The sequence below is a fragment of the Dendropsophus ebraccatus genome, chromosome 1 (assembly GCF_027789765.1).
Source record: "Dendropsophus ebraccatus isolate aDenEbr1 chromosome 1, aDenEbr1.pat, whole genome shotgun sequence".
Lineage (NCBI taxonomy): Eukaryota > Metazoa > Chordata > Amphibia > Anura > Hylidae > Dendropsophus > Dendropsophus ebraccatus.
The window spans coordinates 36,017,945-36,039,892 of NC_091454.1; the positions used below are offsets into that span (position 1 = coordinate 36,017,945).

The 21,948-nt window shown below is 41.1% G+C and overlaps 1 protein-coding gene across 2 annotated transcripts in view; it reads right to left on the minus strand.

The window, feature by feature from the left end:
* Nucleotides 1-11,435: 11,435 nt before the first annotated feature.
* MACROH2A1 (macroH2A.1 histone) overlaps nucleotides 11,436-21,948 on the minus strand; it is a 45,018-nt gene continuing 34,505 nt past the window's right edge. Inside the window, exon 9 of one of the 2 annotated variants that reach the window (XM_069969623.1) lies at nucleotides 11,436-13,777. In XM_069969623.1, the coding sequence (XP_069825724.1) occupies nucleotides 13,612-13,777 (166 nt within the window). In that variant the 3' untranslated portion in view covers nucleotides 11,436-13,611. The remainder of the gene's footprint in view (nucleotides 13,778-21,948) is intronic. The other variant, XM_069969616.1, reaches the window with a different exon arrangement.

A 21,948-nucleotide genomic window follows, 5' to 3' on the forward strand; every position in this document is an offset into this window, starting at 1 on the left:
CCAGGGATATAACAGCAATCCTGTTACTTACCTGTACTACTGAGATCTATCAATTATCCTCGTGCCTTACAGTTCCTTGGCCAATTTAGGTATTATCCAACCATGTGCAAAATGTAACATGCATAGCCAAGTAATAGCCCCTTCTAACTGTATTCTCTGCAGCAGAAAGTCATATAACAAGAGAAGAATTAAAGTGTTTAGTGGCTAAAACTTTCTAATACCCATGATGGAAGTTGGTGGAGGAGACGACACACTTAGCGGAAACTGGTACACAGCGTTTTAGACTGTGTATAATGTTGTTCTCACTTGAATGCGTCCAAAATATTAAACTTTCATCATTCACGGTAAATTCATAGAAAGGGGGATATTATTTGGAAACATATTTTACAGTGTGTTTTGCTGTTACATCAAATTAATTGATTGAAACATGAGGGAAATAAGTAAAACAGCAAAACTCTATGGCATTCCCACAGCAACCAATCACAGTGATTGTTAAAGGGGTATTCCACCTAAATTCTTTTTTTTTTTTACATTATGTCATAGCTCACCCACAGCTTCACATTTTGGTCAAAGCAAGTAATTATGTGTTCTGCCCCCTTTTGTCACTTTTTCTGCCGACTCACCCCTCTGGATGCAAAAAATGACCTCAATGGAGTCCTCTCTGACACGTTCCTTCCTCCTGGACCCCACCATCCGTGTCGGGGATCACATGTCCACCCTTTTTTCACTAGGTTGGGTTAGCCATTATAACCCTGGCCACTGAAGTGACGGAGGACACCTGACTGCCATTGCTGCAGATCACTGCGTGTCTCCATCTCTCTCTGTCTCCCACACTGTGTGTCTCTGTCTCTCTGACAACAGCAACTCCAGCAACCCCCCCCCATCACTGTGTAGCTGCGGATGATGGCACTCTGATGGACTATGACAGTGTTTTCCACTGTATGGCACTGACACTGACCACAACCCTTCCCCCTTCATGATAGCTGTGTGACCCCCTCTCCCCCACTATGAAGTGTTGCATTAGTAGAATACCAGGAGCTGTTGCAGGAGTTTAATGTCAGAAGGTGTTGCAGACATATAATACGGGAGGTGTTGCATGAGTAATGCCAAGAGGTGTTTGAAGGTATATAATACTATAATTTATAATGATTTCACTAATTACTATTGTCAGGGATTGGTGTGCTCTGTCAGGGCTGCTCTCTTTCAGTTGCAGCTTCAGTTACACAATAACCACAGGCCTGTGTTTAGTGCAATGTAGAAAAGACGAGCTGTGCGCAGTATAGAAAGCTAGGGGGGCAGGTACAACTGGACTGATGAAAGAGAAGCACTGCATGATGGTAAATGTAGTTTCTTGGCTAGCGCCATCTTGGATATGTGGAGCGGCTTTTAGAAAAATTTGTAACTCAAGAACAACAGCAGATAGAAAGACGGGGGGGGGGGGGGGCACTCAAAATACTCAGGGGGACTAGGTGAGTAAGACCAGCTAGGTTTGAGAGCATTTAATTTTTTAGCTATTAGGTGGAATACCTCTTTAACATGTGAAGGCTGAGCTCTCATTGGTTGCTGTGGGAAAGACAATTTTGCTGTAATTTTTTATATACCCCAACTGTATCATAGGGGAAAGAGTAAAGATTAAAGGGGTTATCCAGGATTAGAAAATCACAACTACTTTCTTGGAAAAATAGCGCCACACTTGTCCTCAGGTTGTGTGTGATATTGCAATTTAGCTCAATTCACTTTGATGGAACTGAGCTACAAACACCCAAATTGGAGGCAAGAGTAGTGTTCTTTCTGGTATTAAACAGATGTGTTTTTTTTTTAAGCCTAGAAATCTCCTGTGCAGCTATCACCTTCTTCTTAATACCCTTCAGTAGCAATTCTACAATGAAGGCTTGACTTACTTCAACTTAGACCAGCTTTGCATATCTCCAGTGGTCTGAAGCGAATTTGGATACAACCAGTTGGATGCTTTTCACCCAGTGTCCCATCCGATGCCCTGAAGAAGCGATGGGGAACTTTAATCACTCAACTTTTGCAAAACTACATTTGCCATCATGCCTGGACAACCAAAGAAATGGCTTTGGCTTCCCAGGTTATTGTAGTTTTGCAACAGCTGGCGTGCCACAGGTTCCCCATCACTGCCCTAAAGGCTGATGGTTTTTCTCCTTGGGATGGCTGCACCAGATCAAGTAATTCTGCATGTAACATTTTTGAACTAGTGCACCTGGTCCTATTGATAATGGATGATGAGCTCAGATAGGAATATCCCCTTAAAGGGGAACTCCAGGTAGAGGTTAAAAAAATGAAACTTCTGCAGAAGCATAAAGCATTACATACCCATCTATTCCATTTTTGAAACTACCAAAAATCCATTTGTTTTGGGGGGTTTTGTTCTGTTTTGTGTTTCTGCACTTCCTGGTTTATCAGTTGTACACAGTACTACAGGTTCCAGAATGCAATGCTTTTCCTCATCTGTTCATCACAGTCCCCCACCCTGCCTATTCCCCACCCAAAGCTGTTGCAGACCATCTAGGCTGTGTTCACACATTGCAGTTTCATTGTGTTACTGAATTATTTGCAGTAACTTATTGCTTCATTGTGGTCCCACTCACACAGCATGCTGTATTCTCTACCTGTAACACCACACAGCACGCTGTATTCTCTACATGTAACACCACACAGCACCCTGTATTCTCTACCTGTAACACCCACACAGCACACTGTATTCTCTACCTGTAACACCACACAGCGCACTGTATTCTCTACCTGTAACACCACACAGCACGCTGTATTCTCTACCTGTAACACCACACAGCACACTGTATTCTCTACCTGTACCACCACACAGCACACTGTATTCTCTACCTGTAACCCCACACAGCATGCTGTATTCTTTACCTGTAACACCACACAACGCACTGTATTCTCTACCTGTAACACCACACAGCACACTGTATTCTCTACCTGTACCACCACACAGCATGCTGTATTCTCTACCTGTACCACCACACAGCATGCTGTATTCTCTACCTGTAACATCACACTGCACGCTGTATTCTCTACCGGTAACACCATACAGCACGCTGTATTCTATACCTGTAACACCACACAGCACGCTGTATCCTCTACCTGTAACACCACACAGCACACTGTATTCTCTACCTGTAACACCACACAGCATGCTGTATTCTCTGCCTGTAACACTACACAGCACACTGTATTCTCTACCTGTAACACCAAACAGCACACTGTATTCTCTACCTGTAACACTACACAGCACAATGTATTCTCCACCTGTAACAATGATATTGGAATAAAGTAAAGAACTTTTTGAATTTTTTTTTCCTTTTCGTTTCTGCGCACATATTATGATCAAGCATCTTTTATCTTTGAAGTTGAGTCCCACAATAAGGCTCTGATCCTCTCTGCCGTTTAGCATTATTTACTTGTGTTACTGCATCATTTTGTGAATATGCTGCAGTACTGCAATGACACTCCAAAATGTGTGAACACAGCCCTAATTTCACTGCACACTTCTGCACAATTAGAGAAATCAGTGCAACACCTGCTTCTGGCTGGTCAGAGATGGTGAATCACTCACCATTGGGGGATCCAGCCAAGCCTCCTGGGACATCACGCCCTGTCTGCATCATCAGCCTGATCTCAGAAAACACACACAATGTCAGATAGAGGCATGGAAGATTTGTCTCCTAAGGGGGGATAGCAGCAGGAGCAGGAGACAAAGTGGATTTGCAGAGGGGCAATTTTTTTTCACTTCCTGGATTTCTATCAGCGATCAGTGTGGCAGAACCGTACAGATACGGTAATACATTGTATAGACACATATATTTAACTTTTAAATGTACTTTTAATAGAAAACAAGTTTTTCTTATCTGGAGTTCCCCTTTAAGGTCCAAATTATTGCCTGGGTGGACATTAGCCAGAACAATAATCACAGATTTATTTAGATTTTTACAATGGACCAATGTCTCTTCCAAGTTCGCCAGTGACTATGATGGCAAATTTAAACTAGCTTTAATAAAATACAATTTATATCATATAGGATATCTAAAGTGCAAAACTGGACAGTGGTAATAATGGTAGTAATGGTAATGGGGAATTACCTTCACTCTATGTTAATGAGAGAGTATGACCTAAAATACAACACACACAGGCAGACTTAGGCACACCTACACGGACATAAGCACACAGACACGCACACCCACTTCCCCAAATTATATAAAGTGTTAAAGGACAACTCCGACGAAAATTTTTTTAGCTTATTTAACACACATTACAAAGTTATATAACTTTGTAATGTGTTTAAATAACCGGTCTGGCCCCCTTCCCCCACTTTCGGACCCCCGAAGTTATATAAAGTATACATTACCAATTATGGTCATCACGGTCCTCTTCTCCCGGGCGCCATCTTGTGACGACGACGTCAGAGCCGGGGGGCGGGCCAGGTCTTCTTCCTCCTCGGCGTCTTCATGTAAAGTGAACGGGAAAGAAAAGGCTGCTGGTGCACTTGCGCACCAGCAGCCTTTTCATTGGCTGGAGTGCATCACATGGCTTCCAGCTTGCTCAGCCCTGATTGGCTAAGCTTGCTGGAAGCCATGTGATGCGCTCCAGCCAATGAAAAGGCTGCTGGTGCACCAGTGCACTAGCAGCCTTTTCTCTTCCATGGACCCGGAAGCTAGGGAGTTCCCAAGACGGCGGCTGGAGGTGACAGAGACGCGGACAGCGGGCGATTCAAGTGGCGATCGTCACCAGAGGGATGGTGAGTATTGTGTGTGTGTGTGTCTGTGTTTTTTGTTTTTTTTCAGGTCCCGTGGGAGTTGTCCTTAAAGTCTGACCAATCACAATCAAGTAAACTATATTAGCACCAATTTATTTGCAATAAAATAATAAAACTTTTCAGAGAACTGAATAAACTTTGAATATTACTTACATCACAATATCACAATAGATGGGACAATGTATTGTTTGCTTGGCATCATAATATATACATTATTAAAATTATATCAGTATCTGGATAGCATATATATTTGTACGAATATTTTGGACAGAAATGGTATTGACCGATTAGACAACAATGAAACATATAGAGTAAGTCACTACTGCCATAAAATACTCATTGGAAAATGCAACCTAAAATTAATACAGTAGAAGTAAAGAACACAAAACCAGTAGTGTTACGATTAAGTCCTCTGGTACATAGGTCTTTATCTTTAGGGTACAAACCCACACACCGTATACGCAGCTTATTTACTGCTGCGATACGCAGCAAATACGCAGCAGATTAGATCTAAATAACTGAACACAGCATCAAATCTGCACCACCAAATCTGCTGCGTATTTGCTGCGTATACGGTGTGTGGGTTTGTACCCTTAGGCTGGGTTCTATATGTGGAGATCGCCATGTGGTGATCGTCACACTGCAGGGGTCCCTATCCAACAGTTTTGGATGCTTGGCTCCGGTCACTGGCAGTTAAATGCCATGGTCAGTGTCATTTTAGGGGTTAATGACGGGCGGATAGTGAGGACCCGGCTGCTCATAGCAGAGAAATCAACTTTGGTGCATTCTGGTAATTTAGTGGAATAGAAAGGGTTACCCCATCGAAGTCAGGAGCAAAGCTTTGTAATATTGGATACATTGAATTCACAGTCAGACCTGATTATACAATATAAGGCTATGTTCACACTATGTATCTGTGCGGCTCTATTGCGGGCTGTAAATCATCGGCCGTATTTTTCCGGTTCATGCGTACGCTGGAAAGTATTCGATATACGGCTGCACAGTGCACACTATGTATGAGCCTACGGCCCGATCGTAAACGGACCCATAAAAAATGAACAAGACCATTGTTTGCGGCTGGAACTGTGCAAATTCACGGCCGTGGATTGACAGGCGGTCCGTACGGAGTACTTCAAAAATAGCCGGCAATAATGCCGAATGCCGATGCCTCTAATAGTTAATATATTAAATTATTAAAACACATTTTCTTTGTAATAAAGTCCCTTTCGTTGTTCAATAATTTAATTCTAACGAATCCATCATTGTGCAATTAAATATACTGTTAAAATAAATATATATAAATAAATGTATATTTATATATATATATTTATTTTTTGACAGTATATTTAATTGCACAATGATGGATTCGTTAGAATTAAATTATTGAACAACGAAACTGATTTTATTACAACAAAAATGTGTTTTATTAATTAAATATTAATTAGTACAGGAAGCTCCATTAAGCCATTAATTCATATTCCCGGTAATAGAGCATTCTGTACTAATCATCACTTTACTTTAATTAAAACATTAAATGTTTCTTCTAATTATGTTATCACAATAGCATTATTAGAAGAAACATTTAAAATTATATGTGCGCTCAGCTGATTGGCTGATCGGCTGAGTGCACATATAAAGCGTCGGTCCGCAGTACAGTCACTTCATTGTGCTGCGGACTAGCGAAGAGGACACATCGGGGTGAGTATAAAGCTCTCCCCACCCCCTCCCCAGCACTGCACCCATCCCAGTAAGGAAGAGGGGTCACTTAACCCCTTCCTTGCTGGGATGGGTGCAGTCTGACATCAGTCTGGCCCCCAAGGGGTTAAGGGGGATGCAATGCATCCTCCCTTAACCCCTTGAGGGTCAGACTGTTATGTATTTTTTTTTAAATAAATAATTTAAAAAAAAAAACGCATAGGGTCCCCCCTATTTTTATCTGTAAAGATCTGTAAAGATGCTGCATACTGTAAGGTGCACAACACCGCTCACAATGATGGGTGTTGTGCTCCTGTTTGTGTGTTTTTTTGTGTTTTTCCCTTTTTGTTTTTCTGATATCGGTATCCTGTGGATTACGTCGGATTGGGTGGACTACGTCGATGACCAGCGGTTGTTTGGTTTTTTTTTTTAATAAAATGGTCAATGAGGGGTGTGGGGGTGTTTTTTTTTAATAAAATTTTTTTTCCCCTTGTGTCTTGTCTTTATTTCTTTACTTTATAGACTTAGTAGTGGAAGCCGTCTAATAGACGGAATCCATTACTAAGTCGGGGCCTAGTGTTAGCCGGTATAAAATGGCTAACACTAACCCCCCATTATTACCCCAGTACCCAATGCCACCTGGGGTACTGGGAAGAGCCGGGTGCCAGTGGTCCCGGAGCGTCAAATTGGCGCACCTGGACTGCGGCGGCAGCAGGCTGGTAAGATTTAGGCTGGGGAGGGCCTAAACCAATGGCTCTTCCCACCCTGGTGTTACCAGGCTGCTGTGGCTTGGTTTTTAACCCGGCTGGTTATAAAAATAGGGGTGACCCTATGCGGTTTTTAAAAATTATTTATTTAAAAAAATAAATAAATAACAGTCTGGCCCCCAAGGGGTTAAGGGAGGATGCATTGCATCTCCCTTAACCCCTTGGGGGCCAGACTGATGTCAGACTGCACCCATCCCAGCAAGGAAGGGGTTATGTGACCCCCCCTTCCTTACTGGGATGGGTGCAGTGCTGGGGAGGGGGTGGGGAGAGCTCTATACTCACCCTGATGTGTCCTCTTCGCTGGTCCGCAGGACAATGAAGTCACTGTACTGCGGACCGGCTCTTTATATGTGCGCTCAGCCGATCAGCCAATCAGCTGAGCGCACATATAATTTTAAATGTTTCTTCTAATAATGCTATTGTGATAACATAATTAGAAGAAACATTTGATGTTTTAATTAAAGTAAAGTGTTGATTAGTACAGAATGCTCTATTTACCGGGAATATGAATTAACGGTTTAATGGAGCTTCTTGTACTAATTAATATTTAATTAATAAAACACAATTTTTGTTGTAATAAAATCAGTTTCGTTGTTCAATAATTTAATTTAAACGAATCCATCATTGTGCAATTAAATATACTGTCAAAAAATAAATAAATATATATATATAAATATACATTTATTTATATATTTATTATATTATTTTTATTTTAACAGTATATTTAATTGCAAAATGACGGATTCGTTTAAATTAATTATTGAACAACGAAAGCGACTTTATTACAACGAAAATGTGTTTTATTAATTAAATATATTAACCATGAGAGGCATCGGCATTACTGCAGAGGATCGCAAACCCCGGTAATAGCGATTCCTGTAAACTGTTTCCCTGCTTTCCCAGATGCATCCAGAGGTGTTTGCATCACTTTCTAAAGATTTTATTTGTTATTTTTAGTTGAACCAGATTTGCATATATATGTATGTTTGCATACATACGTATGTTTTCAGCCGCATGTCTATTTTTTCCCACGGCCGTAGTTTCAGCCGCACATTTCCAGCCGCGTAAAAAATACAGCCGCACAGATACATAGTGTGAACATAGCCTTAATGTGTATGAAGCGGATACACAGTTATCTGTGGTTGGCAAGACATGTTTAGGCTATGTTTACACTACGTATGAGACTAGCTGTTCCATGACCCAGCCGGGTCCGTAATGGCAGGTCTCTGAAAAGATCATCCTGGCCGGTACCGGCCGAATGATCTTTAGTGCCGCTAAGTTCTGATGCGGGCGCATCTGTGCGCGCCCAAATCAGAACTCCCCACTGCACACAATGGAGCCTGCGGCCAGAGCCACTCGCTCCACTGTGTGCACTGACAGGGTTTTCTGCGGCCGCTATTCAATGAATTGCAGCCGCAGAAAACTGACATGTTTCTTTCAGAGACAAATCTAACAGTAAAGAGTGTCAGAATGAAAGCAAACTCCACTTACTGCACAGTAAACAGCAGCTGGTAAATACTGGAATGCTTGAGTTTTGTAAATAGAAGTAATTTTAAATTGTGAATAACTTGGCACCAGGGGCAGATTTGCCCCTTTTCCCAGGCGTACGCCAGCTGTATCCCCTGCTCGTCTAAAGGGCCGGCGTGCGGTAACATGGAGGGGAGGAGGCGTGGCACCAAATTCTACTGCACCAAATTCACCATGATTTACGCCTGCTTGCAGGCGGAGATCTAGTACTGCTCAGGAGTGCGCCTTTGTGAATCTGACAAATTAATTGGAGGCGAGGCCTAATTTAAGACCGGTGCACTTGCACGCCAGTCTTCATAAATGCCCCATAATGTTTGTTTTCTCTGGAGTACCCCTTTAAACATATTTCTCATTGTCTTGATAAGTACACAGTATGAGGCTGAGGCCAAATGTGCTGTTATCCAACCCAGACAATAAATACTGCTACATTTTATAACAAGAAAGGGGACATTATAACTGCTACATAAAGCAAATAGTTTATTCTCGATAACCGGCCCATGTACAGAGAAAATGCTTGTGGCTTGTGTGGCGATTAAAATTATTGTTATCAACTGCACACTTCCCTGAAAAATGTAAATGTCCGACTATGCTAGTTCAGTGCTGGAGTAGGTTTCTGTAAAATTTTTCCACCGGAAAAATGTTAGATGCAGAGCACACAGAGGCCACCCCCCCTCCACGTGCAGCCGCACACCCGTTACGCCCCCCCCGCCCCTCTGATGTGAGTTGGGCAGAAAGCCCACTTGGGGATGAATAATTCGCAAAACAGGCATTTGGAAATAGATTTATTCCGAAGTGGGCACTGTGCGACACAAAATGAAAGCTACACCACATAATAAATGTCTCCCCATATGTACAAGGTTAGTGCTAGATCCGTTTTAATTTACTCCGTTAAATCACCTGTCAATTTACACTCTAGTTCATGGGTCTCCAAACTGCGGCCCTCTAGCTGTTGCAAAACCACAATTCCAATCATGCCCAGACAGCCAAAGCTTTGGATTTGGCATGATGGGAAATGTAGTATTGCAACTGGAGGACCGTAGTTTGGAGACTCATGCTCTAGAACAGTGTTTCTCAACTCCAGTCCTCAAGACTAGAGATGAGCGAACTGCTTGGGCTTTTGGTCCGAAAGCAGTTCGCTCTCTCATCATGCCTTTGATCCTGGCCGCATACTTGCGCTCATGGGAATATGCGGCCAGGATATTCCAGGGAATCCCTGTTGAATTCCCTGGAATATCCTGGCCGCATATTCACGGGAGCGCAAGAATGCGGCCGGGATCACAGGCATGATCAGAGAGCGCCGATACCGTCGGGCCAAAAGTCCGACGGTCCGCTCATCTCTACTCAAGACCCACCAACAGATCATGTTGTGACTATTTCACAGGTGATATAATTATAGTCAATGCACCAGTAACTGCCACAGCTGTTCGTTGTATGGGATATTCGCAAAACATGACCTGTTGGTGGGTCTACAGGACTGGAGTTGAGAAACACTGCTCAAGAACAAGGGGCATCCTTTGTCTAGAGGCAAGAATGTTTCTACACTAAAATAGACAGGTATTCTTTAATGTAATAGTAGTGAGACTATAGAACTCTCTGCAAGACAATGTTTTCATGGTAAACCTAACAAAAAGGGGCCTGAATCGTTTTTGGAGTATAATATTACAGGGTAGAGTTACTAGATGGTGAAGAAGAGTTGTTGATTCAGGATGGGGATGGGAAAGATTTTTTTTTTTCTAGATGATGAGGAAAATTGGTGTCTATTAGAGGATGTGCTAACCACCGTGTACAGCATTTAATTACTGGTGGCTAAAAAGATAGGTAGTAAAACATAGATACAGCCATAGGCCATAGTTTTCAAGGACTTCCTAGGGCTGCATCCAACTTCAGCCACCAGTAATCGAATGCTGCGCGCTTGGATTCAGACGAACCCAAGCATGCTCAAGGTTTGATCATTTCTAGTGTTTGTTTTTTTTTTAATACTTTTCTCTGTATCAACACTATAAGGTAATAGGCTGAACTAGATGGGCATATGTCTTTTTTTTTTTAGTTTTTACAAAATTATATTACTATGTCAGTCATTAATAAAAAATCTCCTGTCTGTAGTGATTAAATAACATACATGTTATGATGCCCCCTCCTGGTCTTTTGTTTCACCTTGAGAACCTCCACCTAATAGGTTTAAATCTGGTAATAAAAAAACTTCTAGAGCACTGATTTTTTATTGCTTGGACTACACTATAGCGGCAATGACTCTATAGCCAGTGTACAAGTGGATCCAGGAAGTAGGACTGGGCTACAGAGCATGTGTGACCTATGCTGAAAACATTAGGTGGATCTTCTGAGAGCGAATCTAACAAACACCAGAGGGAGCTATAAAAATTATGTAAAAAATATCTAGAGGAGCATCTTTTAAATGGGTCTAGTTAAAAATGTGTTATACAACATCTAACATAGTAAATTTATATTTATCTGTGGAAAACACCTATAATTAGATAACAATGGAATATCTGCCTACACATGTGTACCTTCTATGAAGGCCTGAAATGGTTACCCATACACTGAAGCAGATTTAAGGAGGACTCTATGTAAAGAATTTTATTTATAGCATGCTAGTATATCATGTACAAAAAAGAAAAAGATTTTCATGATTTTTCATTATGAACTGCTGGTTTTTATTGTGCTATAACCTCATGAAAGGTGCATGTACATGAGACTTATTGTATACAAGCAAATGTTACATAGTTCATATGGTTGAAGAAACAAAAAAGAAAACTCACTTTGATCAACTTCAGCCAAGTGGATGAGGGAAAAAAGAGGAGCAGCATAAGCAACTTTAGGGCCCTATTACATGGGACGTGCGAAAAATTGTTATATCATTCAAATTTAAACTATAATCGTTCTGTGTAATTGCAGGCAGCGATCAAGAAATGGTTCTTATGTCGTTGATTTAGAGCTGAACCTAAAATTATCGTTAGTCATTCGCTGTAATTCAACATTTGTTCACTAATCGTTCAGTGTAATTGCACATTGTTCATTGTTTTGCTGTGATCAGAAGATATAAACGATCATGGTAATGATCGCAATAATGATCGAAGTACCGATCATAACTAACGACCATAGTTCTGTATAATATGGTGAACAATTTCAGGTTAACGATAAACAATCTCGCTTGCGATCGTTTATCGTTAAAAATTGCTCCGTGTAATAGGACCCTTAGACCTTTTCCCACCTTGATCCAGTATAAGAGAAGCCATAAACAAATCTTCTCTAAAAAGGAGATATTTCCCTCCTGATCTTGAGCGTTGATCAGACTTGATCAACATGCAACATAAGGATTTTGTGCTAAAAAAAAAAAAACTTTAAAAAAATGAAAGGAATCTATTTTGAAAATGCCATCTAATCTGCCAGCATCTTGTTGAGAAGTTCCAGGATAACTTGTCATTTATTAATGTAAATCACTGTTCATTCTGCCATGTAGGCGGTCTTAACTGATTGACTGACAGTTCTCCTTAAACTTTTACAAACATATACAAGCTGTCAAACAGTAGGACTACCTATATAATTACCTGGCCCGAAATTCAGCTCCTTCTGCTCTTAAACATGATGCTGGCAGATTAGACTGTATTCTTAATGTTACACAGGTCTAAAAAATGAAAAACCTATGTATGTCCACAACTTAAAGGAGGTTGTCCAGATTTCAGAAGATGGCTGAAGCCTTCTGCTTCCCAGAACTCACTTCCCGAGACTCCACATCTAAAGTAGGGATGGGGCTAAGTTGCGGTGTCAAATAGCTGCACTGCGTCTTCAAGCTTACATGTAATGATTGAGACCTTGTCCCCCAACATCTTGGGGGAAAGAAAAGGTTTAAGCACCAAGGAGCAGAAAGCTTTAGCCATCTTCTGTTCCCTGGACAACCCCTTTAAGGCAGGTTCCAGAATAAAAGAATGTGGCCACATTTTAGTGTCTATAGTACACGCGTATGGTGATCAGCAGACGTTTGGCTGTAATAAAGACACTAAAAACACATATTGGGAATGGCATGGCCCATATATTGTTTACAGCACACAGTCAAATTCATAAAAACAGGAAAGAGAACAAAATGTGACATTTATTTAGCAAATTCATGATTTTAATGCACAGAATATGTAATCCATAGCAATGTCCCTCTAAGTTCACCACCCATCTGTTTTATTACTTTTTTCAATAACAGATGGCTTCATTACTGCTGGGTCCTAAAACAGTGCTCTAACTTCCTACATTTACTTTACTTGTGCTTGTAAAATATCCCTAATGAGCTAATGGTGCAGAATTACGGACATTGCTTTATTCATTGGAGGTTACTTAGAAAGCTGATTCAATGGGGCTACCATAAAAGAAGCAGAAAGACAACTTTGTGTTTAAATAAGGGACTAAAAGACATTAGACACAATGTGAATATCTCTCTTTACAAAGGGGTAAAATAGAACACCACATACTTAACAATAAAAGCACCACAACACATTTACAAAATAGTTCTTCTGTGTCGTCCACATACAAAATACAATATACTCCCGACTACAATCTGTATAATTTCATACCTCAGTAAAATAAAACTATAAAAATCTTGTAAATTAATGAGAACGCCTCAGATATAGTGCATCAAAAAAATGTAATGCCAGCTATCAGTGCCAAAGGAAAACTATTTGGAAAGGTCAAGTGGAATCCTCGCTTTCCCAAATGAACCTGGTTTTTAAAAACCGTGGCGCAGTCTTGCAAAAAGGGCTAAATGTTGTATTTTTAGTACAGAGAAGAGTTGGGCAGAAGGGGTTTGCTGGATTGAGAGGCTTAGTTGGCATCGAGCTTTGCCATTTCCTGCACGTATATGCCTATGCTTTCACTGTCAAAAAGCACAAAATACACAGTCTTGATTGAAGATGACATTGTAGACACAAAGTAGTTGGATATCGCTTTCAGGATAAGCTGTGCGGCGGTCTGTTTCGGGAAGCCATTTCTGTAAAACCAGAGGGGTAGAGAGTAAAAATATCAATAACATTCAACAAAAACTAAACAAAAGGACTTAAATCCTCTACTTCTATTTTACAACCCAATGTAAAAATAAAAACAAAAAACAAAATGCATTCTTTATCTTCACAATGTACATTCAGCACACTATTGCCTTTTTATATTTACTACTATACAATCTATTTTATCATGTTTTTGGCATATCTTAGATCACACACCTATAAAGCACAGCATTTTTCATCTCATACTTAAAGGAGAAGTCCGGCAAAATTTTTTATTAAAGTATTGTATTGCCCCCCAAAAGTTATACAAATCCCCAATATACACTTATTACAGGAAATGCTTATAAAGTGTTTTTCCCTGCACTTACTACTGCTTCAAGGCTTCACTTCCTGGATAAAATGGTGATGTCACGACCTGACTCCCAGAGCTGTGCGGGCTGTGGCTGCTGGAGAGGATGATGGCAGAGGGATGCTCAGTGTTCCTCTGGCGCCCTGTGTTTCTTAGTGTCCCCCTGCCATCATCCTCTCCAGCCGCCACAGCCCGCACAGCTCTGGGAGTCGGGTTGTGACATCACCATATTATCCAGGAAGTGAAGCCTTGATGCAGTGGTAAGCGCAGGGAAAAAAGCACTTTATAAGCATTTCCTGTAATAAGTGTATATTGGTGATTTGTATAACTTTTGGGGGGCAATACAATACTTTAATAAAAATTTTCGCCTGACTTCTCCTTTAAAGATATATCCAGTTGGAGGAATCCAGGAGGGGGTTATGTGGTAAGAAACCCATTGGATGGGGATGAAGGCCACAATTCTAGGTCTTGTACAGCACAGGAGTATCACATAAAATAAAGAAGGCATTTACAATCAATGGGCATGTAAACTTTACAGGTGTGGGTTCTGCCAGTCCCATGATACAACTACCTATGGTAAACATTTATGTTCAGAATTGTCCTCGCTCTTCTCTTTTGGTCTTCTCCTCTCACCTATCCTGATAAGTACTGGCTGTTTCAGTGATGAAGCAGTGCTTGGCAGTCCCTTGTTATGGCAGTGTGCTCTCTCACTATCACCTTGATTGAAATAAGTACTTGGGATGTTTGTTCTTGTGACTGATGGGGGTCCCGAAAGTTGGGAGACAACTGATCAGACACTTATCTCACCTATTGTATCACCTAAAACACTGCATCTTACAATAGTCCCTTTAAAAATGGTAGTCCAGCCAGGAACAGGTTTTTTTTAACATGTCACAGGCTACAAGGAAAGTAAGGAACAGGTAAACTTACCCGACCTGTTTTCCAACCGCCCAGTCTCCACTGAAGTCCTCCTCTTCTTCATGCTGAGCTTGCATTTCATGTCCACATCCTCAGAAGTACAGAAGAGGACGATTGTGCCGAGACTGGGTGGTGAACAAACTGCTGCAGCGGGGGAGCAAACTAGGTAAGTACACCTGTTTTTTATGTTCTCTGTACCCCAGGCCACATTATAAAAATATGCTCCTGGCTAAGTAAATACCATTCTAATTCAGGCACTTTGATGTTTTCCCCATTATGTACCTCTGGACTTTAGGCCCTATAACACCAAACGATTATTCACTGTAATTGGCCGATTTCTGGCCTGTCTACTGCTTGTCGCGATGTGTAATAGGAGCCGGGGTTAGCAGACTGCCAGTGACTTAAATAGGCAAGGACCTAAGGATCGTCCGGACAGCCCCTCCTGCTTCTCTCAGCAGCCTCTCTGTGCAGACAGCGAGCGGGGATCGAGGAGGAAGCAATAGCTGACATGGCAGTTTGGCACTCACTTCGCGCTCATTATTGTGCCATGTAATACGGCCTTTACACAGTGCTTCTATAAATGTGCTCACTAATAAATGTAAATCTAAACCTTTGTGAAAATTAGTTTTGAAGCTCAGTATCCCACTCTAAGACCTGTAAGAATGTTGTCACGTGTTTTCTGAACTGTATTTTTCTGTTCCCTCATAGGATGGCTATGATGGCTTTTTCACAATGGATACCAAAGGCAAGCAGTGGATAGAACCCATTTACCTTACTTAACTGGAAATAGCACTAAAACAGGGCCATATGCTTTACTATTTTTATGTCAAATGTAATAAAATGTGAGATGTGGGGCTCTAAATGGAGCCTTCAATGTAAATGTGAACAGAGTTTATGTTATTTGCATGGTTTGTCAAAGTGCCCTTACAAAGAAGGTGTAACATTGTTGTGTACATTAAGCACTGGAACAGGGTGTACAAGATGGCCGCCCCTCAAGTGCAAAATTATATTTAATGTGTTAAACCTTCAAAACTTAAAAAAAAAACAAAAAAAAAACTTTTGATTTCTCAGGGGAAAAATTAAAGGCCACAGTGTCTCCGAGTCGGCACTGTCACAGGTACAGTAGGTACTTGAACAGCTAAGTAGAACTATAAGTGAAGTACCCACAGTAACGTGATCTTCCTGGATTGTGAAGTAAAACCCTGGATGTAGATGAACTTTAACTTCCATTTTTCATTTTTGGAACAAGCTTCTTTTTTTTTCCCTTCAAAAAATCATTTATATTCTAGTTTTACAATTCGAAATAGAAAATGATACCATCATTATAGTTATCATGAAGAAAATTATAGAAAGTGACAGATGGGTTATTGATGATGGATACAAATGGAAAAAAAAAGGTTTTTAAAGTACAAATGTGGGATTTGTACCAACACCATACATATAAAAATACTGCGCAAAAGTTGTGTTTCATTTCAGCTATGTGAACATAACTCTCTTTTCTCTCCTTGAAGTAGAACATGATTTATTTGATCCTTCTGCCCAAAGCATAATCCTATTCTGCAGTTATAAAGAGGAATTAAGCTGTTTCTGTTGCTTTCAGAAGTCGTGTCTGCCCGACAGATGTTTTCAGTTCAGCAGCTGCACCACTAAAAGTACTGTATAGTGTTCTCATAATGCACTTTGATTCTCAGGTCCTTTACTAATAAGATCATTTTTGGAAAATGATCTTGATCAACATTGCCTATAATGGGGCAATTCTATGACTTTACAGGTGAAAGCAAAGCAAAAATGGCAGACACTTACAATTCAAAAACCATTACGATGCTTAAAAATGAAAATATATTTAAATAAATAAATGGCATCTCTTTCACCTTCTGGCACCTAGTAGTCCCCATTTCCCTGCTTGCAAGCTCTCTAGATGTTCAGACACCTCCTTAGCTAGTAAAATGCAGTGTCAGAAGACACAGAGGAGGAAGGAGGTCTAGGGATCACTCTCTACCTCAGCCGTTGAGAGACTCATGTGGTAAAGAGGAGCAGGATGTAGGCCGCCCTTGCCCATGGTCTGCATCTGGCTTTGCAGCTCAGTTCATTACAATGATGATGAGCTGCAATAATAAGGACAGATTTGATGCTTTTCTGGAAAATAAGCAGACACTTTTATTCTAATCCTGTATAAACCCCTTACAGTATTGTAACAGCTAGACCCCTGCACTCTACTGAATCAAGCTTTAAAGGGGTTATCCAGAATTAGCTGCTTCCTTCCAGAAAAAGTGCCACTCTCTTCTACAGTTTCTGTGTGATAGCTGTATTTCTATTGAAGTGAATGGAGTGGAGATGTAATACCACAGACAACCTGAGGATAAGTGTGGTGCTATTTTGTATGAAAGCAGCTATATTTTTAGCTCCTGAATAACCTTTCATAACGATATATGTAGGCGCCCCTCAAAATAAATAAATAAATAAACAAACAAACATTTACAGAGTTAATGCACAGGAAGAAAAGACTAAACATTTCTGGTTGCACTACAGTGAATACACAGGTAGATGGAAGGAATGCTTCTATTGTTTTTTTAAAGAGACTGCTCTTTTCATTGAAATGAATGGAAACCCCAAGAAGAAGAATTTTCTTTCCTAATGCTAACAATGCACATGTTCTGTAATGTGGGTATTCTTATCTCACTATTCCTAGTTGAGTAATAAGGTACAGGGCCTGGTCCATGACTACCACTGACAATAAGAAAGACAGAAGACTCAACATACTGGCACAGAAGTCAACTCAGCTAAAAAGCAATGCTAAATGATTTACATAGGTGTTCATAGATGAAGCTTCTTGGACAAGCAATGCTAAATGATCTACGTAGGTGTTCATAGATGAAGCTTCTTGGACAAGCAATGCTAAATGATCTGCGTAGGTGTTCATAGATGAAGCTTCTTGAACATTTGCCACTACATCTCAGTACTCCATTGTCTATTTCTGCACGAGAGTCACACAGTGTACTCTTCTCTATTATCTTATCTTTTTTATTTAAAAGGTACCTATTGTGTCAAAATATATATTTTTTAAACCTGTATGATTTTGTTCAAGTAACCCTTCAAATTGGTGACAAAGTGATTTTAGTTGTCTCACTGCTCTTATTGAGCCCCCGAGGGTCCCCTCCATGGTGCACAGCTATTTCTCATTCTCTCAAGTTCAGTGGGACCAGAGCTGAGCTGTTCACTAGCAGTGCTCACATAGGACGTCCGCCCTTAGGCTACATTTACACGTTCTGTAGATTCACTTCAGGCTGGGGCTTGGATCAGAGGACAGGACTGTGGAGCTAATCTCTTCCTAGCTGTAACCCCTCTTTCTCAGGAGTGCTGCATTTATGTGCCCACATATGTCCTGCTCATTCCTTCATGCTCCCTGCAGTCTCTGTTAGCCCTTGTGTTTACCATCCTCTCCATTCCTGCTATAATGTGCCTGCACTCACAATCAGCTATATACAGTGCTGGTATAATGTGCCTGCACTTACACTCAGCTATACACACTGCGGCTGTTTTTTCAGGTTTACGCACTTACTATACATTATACTCCACATGCTGATTGCTATACTGCAGTGATTTTCAACCAGTGTGCCGTGACACATGGTCGGGTGTGCCGCCGGAAGAGTTCCCCAAACTATGGTGCCCCTGTGTTTTGTTCCCCGGCAATGCGCAGCGATCAGTGGCGGATTATAATGTGGGTGGTTGCGTGATGCGCTGCGGCGGGCCGTGATGCACGCATCCAATCACAGCCCGCCGCAGCGCACCACGCTCCCGGTCTCCGCTGATTGGAGGATCACGTCCTGGCCCTACGGGCAGCCAGTAGGTGAGGCGGACAGCAGCGGCGACCATCTCAGAGGAGGTGAGGAGGAAGGGGGGGGGGGAGAGAAACAGCGCAGAGAAGCAGGGAGGAGAGAAGTTTGGTGGAGAGAAGCAGGGGGGACAGAAGTATGATGGAGAGAAGCACAGGAGAGAAGCATGGGGGAGAGAAGCACAGGAGAGAAGCATGGGGGAGAGAAGCACAGGAGAAAAGCATGGGGGAGAGAAGCAGGGGGGGGAGAAGCACAGGAGAGAAGCAGGGGGAAAAAGTATGGTGGAGAGAAGCACAGGAGAGAAGCAGGGGGGAGAGAAGCAGGGGGGAAGTATGGTGGAGAGAAGCACAGGAGAGAAGCAGGAGGGAGAAGTATGGTGGAGAGAAGCACAGGAGAGAAGCACAGGAGAGAAGCAGGGGGGAGAAGTATGGGGGAGAGAAGTATGGGGGAGAGAAGCACAGGAGAGAAGTAGGGGGGAGAAGTATGGTGGAGAGAAGCACAGGAGAGAAGTAGGGGGGAGAAGTATGGGGGAGAAAAGCACAGGAGAGAAGTAGGGGGGAGAAGTATGGTAGAGAGAAGCACAGGAGAGAAGCACAGGGGGGGGAAGAAAACAGGCCCAGGTTTCACACTGAGTGAGTATAAATACATTTAGAATCTATATTATTAACTATATGTATAATATGTACTGTTTTAGTGTCATTTTGTGCCATTTTGGTTGGTGGTGTGCCCCGGGATTTTTTAAGTATAAAAAGTGTGCCGTGGCTCAAAAAAGGTTGAAAATCACTGCTATACTGCACAGTAACTTAATGTAACTTAACTTAATAATATTAAATATCCAACTATATCCAAATATCCACATGTTTGTTTCATTTATTTTACCTGTTATTCAGAATAATTTTTTTTTTTTTTGGGGGTGGGGTGGGGGTGGGGGGGTGTTGGGGTATTGGAACCAATTGTTTGCGTTTCAATGATTTCTTATGGTAAAATTTGCTTTGTTTAAGAGTGGATTTGGATTACAAGCACAGACCCGGAACGAATTTTGCTCTTAATCCAAGGCACCACTGTGTGTATGTGTGTATGAAATAAGGCAGCACTTAAAGGGGTTATCCAGTGCTACAAAAACATGGCCACTTTCCCCCTACTGTTGTCCCCAGTTTGGGTGGGGTTTTGAAACTCAGTTTCATTGAAGTAAATGGAGCCTAATTGCAAACTGCACCTGAACTGGAGACAACAGTAGGGGGAAAAGTGGCCATGTTTTTGTAGCGCTGGATAACCCCTTTAACCTGTAAAAATGTGTTTTCATGTCATCAGTTTCCTCACCAAGTCTATCTTTCTGCTATATGCCCAACATAGTGCTGCTTAGCTTGGCAGTGAGTTGTTGCATTTATCTCTGAACATACAGACTCACTCCAGTTATGTCATTGTTTTATAGGGTTATTTTGATTAAAGAGTTTCTACTATGAGATATTCATTTTGATTTTTCTTTTCACACATGAATCTGCCAGTTATCGCTCAGAAACCCTCTTAATAGACAACATTCTAATTAAATATAAGTAAGTTTTAAATATGTAAGTGGGGTTTTGACTCTTTGTATGATACTTTTATTTGTGTTAAGGAAGGTGTTCCCTTCTGGTTTTTTATGTATTTAATTTTGTATACCCCATCTATCATTGAATTGACCAAAAGGAGTGCAAACCCCTAAAAATGCATTGTCCAAATAAAGCTATCATTGTTATTCCTATTTTGTCCCAAAAGCACCTTCTTTCTTCCTAGGCAGTTTCCAGGTTTCCTGATTTTATTCATTCACAGCACAGGCAGGACTTCTCTCTGTTATGCCAAGACATAGTGCTAGTGAAAGTACACTGAACAAGGCTGAGAGCACTGAGCTGGGCTGATGACTTAGACAGTACAGTACTATGAATGGCATGAGGGGGAGAGGGGATCATTGATGCACTTGTTTTGCAAAAGGCTATATTAGTAGAAATTAATCATCAGCAGCACATTCGGGAAGGTGTTACATTATGCGCTGAGTGACTGCCAAAGACAAACCTGCATACTAAATGGAGGAAGAAATTAGATTCAGGAGGCAACACTGTGTACATACAACCGCAGTACAGCAAGGAAGAAGTTACACTAAGCACTGAACCTACTACTACTTTTGCTTAGATAAAGGAAAGAGGGAGATTTGAATTACCTTGGACAGTAAAGATCACCTGGAGGATGGAAACCTTACAGTTGCAGAGTCTTTCTCCTATTCTCCTGCACAAAGCAATAGCTAAGCCCCACCCCCATCTACTGATGTTCTATGCAGTGCAACTGAGGAGCAGTAAAAGAAGCTTATAAAGATATGACTAACATGATATCAATAAGAACCCACTTTCTTTGCCAGTATACTTCTTCATGACATGTACTTACAGCATGTACTGTTAGGTTAACATTCTACCAAGTAACTAGTGTGGTTCCATGAAGTTAATATGAGTTCCTATCAATGTCCATAAAGCCCACTATATACTTATTGTATGCAGGAATAAGAAGTATAACTATTATTGTTGGTTCTTTTATTAATAGATTTCTGGAATTGGAGATGAAATTTGCATAGGGTTCTAGTTTTAGACGACAGTGGGAAGAGGAAATAAAAATTGGAAATCACCTTGTAAATCTGATTGCAGACAAACCTATATACATAGTGTCAGACTAAATAATTTAGGTTAATGAATGATGTTTTTGCCTAATAGCTTGATGGCTACATTACATCCTTGAGCTATAGTACATGTAAGGCATAAAAGTGAAGAAGCACTAACAATGTGCACTGTACGCTGAACCCTTCTAACGTCTACTGCAAGCATTTTATAGCATATGAGCTTCTACATCTCTCATGGAAAAGTTACAGCTAGTTAGGACTAGTGAAATAGATTGCCATGAAAAGTAATTTTAGTGTTTACTGCTAGAAATATAGAAAATTCTAAAAATCACTACACAGACAATTATTGGCTGGCACGTTCACTGCTGATAATCAACTCAGGTAAAAGAGATAAAAGCATCTTTTGTGCTGGTATGG